This window comes from Neophocaena asiaeorientalis, unplaced genomic scaffold (genome assembly GCF_003031525.2).
Source record: "Neophocaena asiaeorientalis asiaeorientalis breed wild unplaced genomic scaffold, Neophocaena_asiaeorientalis_V1.1 scaffold2555, whole genome shotgun sequence".
NCBI classification, from domain to species: Eukaryota; Metazoa; Chordata; class Mammalia; order Artiodactyla; family Phocoenidae; genus Neophocaena; species Neophocaena asiaeorientalis.
In genome coordinates, this window is record NW_020172071.1 from 1 (window position 1) to 4,342 (window position 4,342).

At 36.7% G+C, this 4,342-nt stretch overlaps 1 protein-coding gene across 1 annotated transcript; it reads right to left on the reverse strand.

Moving 5' to 3' along the window:
- Nucleotides 1-138: 138 nt before the first annotated feature.
- Nucleotides 139-3,600, reverse strand: LOC112403690 (RNA-binding motif protein, X chromosome-like; the record flags this gene model as incomplete). Its single annotated transcript, XM_024751292.1, has 4 exons — nt 3,492-3,600; nt 2,678-2,784; nt 282-339; nt 139-209 (listed from the first exon to the last, which is right to left on the reverse strand). Coding segments are annotated over exons 1-4 (345 nt in total), but the record flags the coding sequence as incomplete, so codon positions are not given.
- Nucleotides 3,601-4,342: the final 742 nt, after the last annotated feature.

A 4,342-nucleotide genomic window follows, 5' to 3' on the forward strand; every position in this document is an offset into this window, starting at 1 on the left:
GTATTTTAAAACATTACCCAAGTGTCCTCCACGTGAGGGATACTCTCTTGCTCTTCCATTTCCTCCTCTTCCATTTCCTCTTCTTCCATTTCGTCTTCTTCCATTTCCTCTTCCATTTCCTCCTCTTCCACTTCCTCTTCTTCCATTTCCTCCTCTTCCATTTCCTCTTCTTCCATTTCCTCCTCTTCCATTTCGCCTTCTTCCATTTCCTCCTCTTCCATGTCTCGGATTTCTCAGATGGCCCCTGTTTCTTGCAGGAGGTTGTGGTCTCTGTTTACCACCACTTTCAAAAGATGGTTTGTTGGCTCGCTCTACTTTAATTGCTTTTCCATCCAAAGACTAAAAAGATTAAGTATAACATTAGTAACATTACAGCAAATTTATTTACTACTGCACTAGTTCAACATCAGTATTTTTTCCCCAAAGCAAACATTTTCTTCTGAAATGATTGTGTCCTTCACCGTGCCAAATAAATGAGACTTAATTAGTAACTGCCTTTCATTAAGTCATCCAACACAAAGTGTATGTATTGGCAGTTACAGCTCCCTGAAATGTCCTTTGGTAGTAAAAGAAGATTAATACCTCTCACTTATCATGAGAGAATATACCCTTTTATTTTCTATAATGGATAACTAACCTCACTTCATTTCTGTATTTTTACCATTCAAAATTTTCAGTGTCCCAAGGGTATATAAATATATATACGTGTCATTTAAAAAATAAAATTATTCAGTTATTTATTCAAAATGGTTATTCCTACTCTATTTATTTTTAGCATTTATTAAATAGTAAGAGAAAGAAAATTTTCCAACATGATTGCTTAACTGTATTTACTTTTAATAATTTCCCTGATTTTTTTTTAAAAATAGAGCACTTATTTGGTCCTTAACATTTCTTGCCTTATTCAATTGTTTAAACATGTCCCCAAAGAGTAACTTATTATGATACTACTTCATATTCTTATGTTTCAGAAATGCTTACATTTCTTAATCTTCCAACAACTTCCTAAATTAACCTTCTATAGATGCCAAAGTGATTTTTGAAAACATAATTCAAATCATCATATAATTGCTCTACATAAAACACTCTAGCTGTTTCATGTTATTTTTGGAAAACAATTTTAAATGCTGAATTCCTACTAAGACTTCTGGTGGATATGGATGGGCCCTGGCCCAATACAAACAGCCTCAACAGCCATGTGTTCCCACATTAGGGCCTCCTTTTCTGTTTCTGGGTCCAAAATGTTTCCCACCCCACAGACTTATGAATGGCTGCCTCCCTCCCAATATTCAGGATATAACATTGTTAGATCTATATGTATAGAAATAGTGTCCACCACTCCCCTTAAGCTCTAACGAAATTACTTACTTTATTTCCCTTAATGTTTCTGCATATGAAATTGTATTTATTTTTACTTGTATGCTTCTCATCTTTCACCCTACAAAACAAGTGTCCAAGAAAATAGGTATTTTGTCTTACCCACAACCATTAATCAATTGCTAAATCAATGCCTGCCAATAAAATATCTGTTGAATAAAGAAGTGAAGACTAATGTCTACACAGACTACGTGTTCTTGTGCTTGAAAACAAAGAAAATGGGGATGGGGGATCACCATCAACTGTTCTTCATAATGCACATTTATCTCTGCACCCAAAATAAAATCATGAGTCAAAGTCAACTTTTAGGTACTACCATACCTTAAAATATGAAAGTAAAGTAAAAGGGTCAACATGTGCCAAGTGCCTGCAGCATACCAGAAACCAAGCTATAGAAAAAGGGAATTAATGTATGTGTTCCACACTATGAGAACTGAGAAGCACTGGAGGTAATTTTAACAATTAACAATTCACAGTATGATGAATATAAAAAGATATTACCTGCAATATAAAATGGGAAAAATATTACCTAAAACATAAAAAAAATCTTGGAGCAAATATGCAATTAAAAGTACAGTTTTGGGCTTCCCTCGTGGCGCAGTGGTTGAGAGTCCACCTGCCGATCCAGGGGACACGGGTTCGTGCCCCGGTCCAGGAAAATCCCACATGCCACGGAGCAGCTAGGCCTGTGAGCCACGGCCGCTGAGCCTGTACATCCAGAGCCGGTGCTCCACAACGGGAGAGGCCACAACAGTGAGAGGCATGAGAGGCGCGCGTACCCGCCCCACCCCCCACCAAAAAAAAGCCGAGACTTAAAATTAACTGTATAGTTGTTTTCCATGGTGGCTCAGTGGTTGAGAGTCCGCCTGCCGATGCAGGGGACACGGGTTCATGCCCCGGTCCGGGAGGATCCCACATACCGTGGAGCAGCTGGGCCCGTGAGCCATGGACGCTGAGCCTGCACGTCCAGAGACTGTGGTACGTAACGGGAGAAGCCACAATAGTGAGACGCCCGCGTACAGCAAAAAAAAACACAAAAGCAGTATGGGATATTGGGGAGTGCTCTACAGGCTAAAACTTATTTACTTTTATGTTTGAATGCTAAAACAGGTTTAAAATATATTGTTAAAGCTAATGTGAATTTCAATCTCTTTCCAACCAGGCAATCCAGTAGTTATGAGACAAAAAGGAGAGAGAAGGCTTATATGGCATTATGTTAGTTTAAAAAATTAGAAAAAAAAGAAACAATCTAGAAATAGTATTAAATGGAGAACACAAAATATTATTAAAAGACTCTTACCTTTCCATTCATATCTTTGGCAGCATCCTTTGCATCTGCAGAATTCTCAAAAGTAATAAAAGCAAAGCGTCTAGACTTGTTTGTTACCCGATCCTTCATCAAAATAACTGTAATACACATAAGTCTTTTAATTTAAAATTTCACATAAAATTGAACTTTTCATATTTTCAAAATAATCAATCCTTTGACAATTTCTCATAAGGCCTCCTTAACTCTATTTGATGTTATGGACACAGTACAGTAACAACCTCCTGAAAGTTACTTAACACTAAAACAAAAAACAAAAACAAATAAACCAAAAAAACCCTTTCCATTTTATATCATTTCCAGCATTTTAAAAATACAGTCAAGAATTTCAACCATTCTACAATTAGCATATCTCTTCCCATTTCACGTCCTATGACCACAGTATATTTAAAAAGCCCTGGGACTCCCCTGGTGGTCCAGTGGATAAGACTCCACTTTCCCAATGTGGGGGACATGGGTCTGACCCCTCGTCAGGCAACTAAGATCCCCATGCCGCATGCCACGTGGTGTGGGCTTGATCCCTGGTCAGGTAACTAAGACCCTGCATGCTGCAAACCGCGGGTCGGGGGAAGAATATAACGCTGCTTTTTCCCCTTCTCAGTAGTAGGAGCCCCTAAGGTGTACACTTTCCCTCATTGCCCAGTGCTTTCCTAATAAAAAGTAGAAACTTAAATAAAAAGTGCTCATGTGTTAAAAACAGAAAAAGCATTATAACTTAGCTGTCCAGTGGGGTATGTTTAATACACATTTGCTTTGAATAGATATATATTTTGGTTCCAAAAATTACCTTCCATAATGTGACCATATTTCCCAAATACCACTTCAAGAGAATTTTCATTGGTGTCAGCATGGAGGCCTCCTATGAACAGTTTCCCAGGCTGATCTGCTTCCACCATTTTTCTGTAAGCAATTAAAAATATATCTTTATACACGTAGCAAAAAATAAATTATAAGCCAAAAGTATCAAACTATTACACCTGTTTAAAACTCAAGTGAAGTACCCAATATCAGTGAAATTATTTGCCATTTCTTACTTAAAAGAGAGGAAACTTGAAACACAAAGCAAAACAAGCACTGGCATAACAAATGCTCCATTTTTTATAGATCTCTTACAAAAACCTGTATGTAAAAATTAGATTAGAAGGCAACTGTAAATTCTTTTGAGCTGCAGGGTTCAAGGCTTCATTTCCAAAAAACAACAAAAAAATAAGCAATAAAAAATGCTCCTGGATTCTACTCATCTAACAGTTAATAAGTTTTATGAACTGTGCAGAAAATGCCTTAAAGATTATTTTCAAAATTTTCCCATCTACTCACATTTTTCTTGATTATGCATCAAATACTGTTTAAACTTCAAAAATGGTAAGTCATAAAAGCAAAGGAGGGAGTTACATCCTTTACTGAGGGAAATTTAAGCTGTTTTACTTATACTGAGAGACTTTAAGAAACACTGGTCCAAAGAGAGTAACATACTTTATGTGCAAAATTAAAATCTGACGGTTTTTGTCAAGTGAATCAACATTTTGACATGTGATAACTAAAATTACAAGTTTTAAATCATTTAAGTTAAAATAGTTAGGTATCTTGCCTGTATTGTTCAGTACCTCTGCTTTCACAAAGAAAACCCGTAAGAAAAAA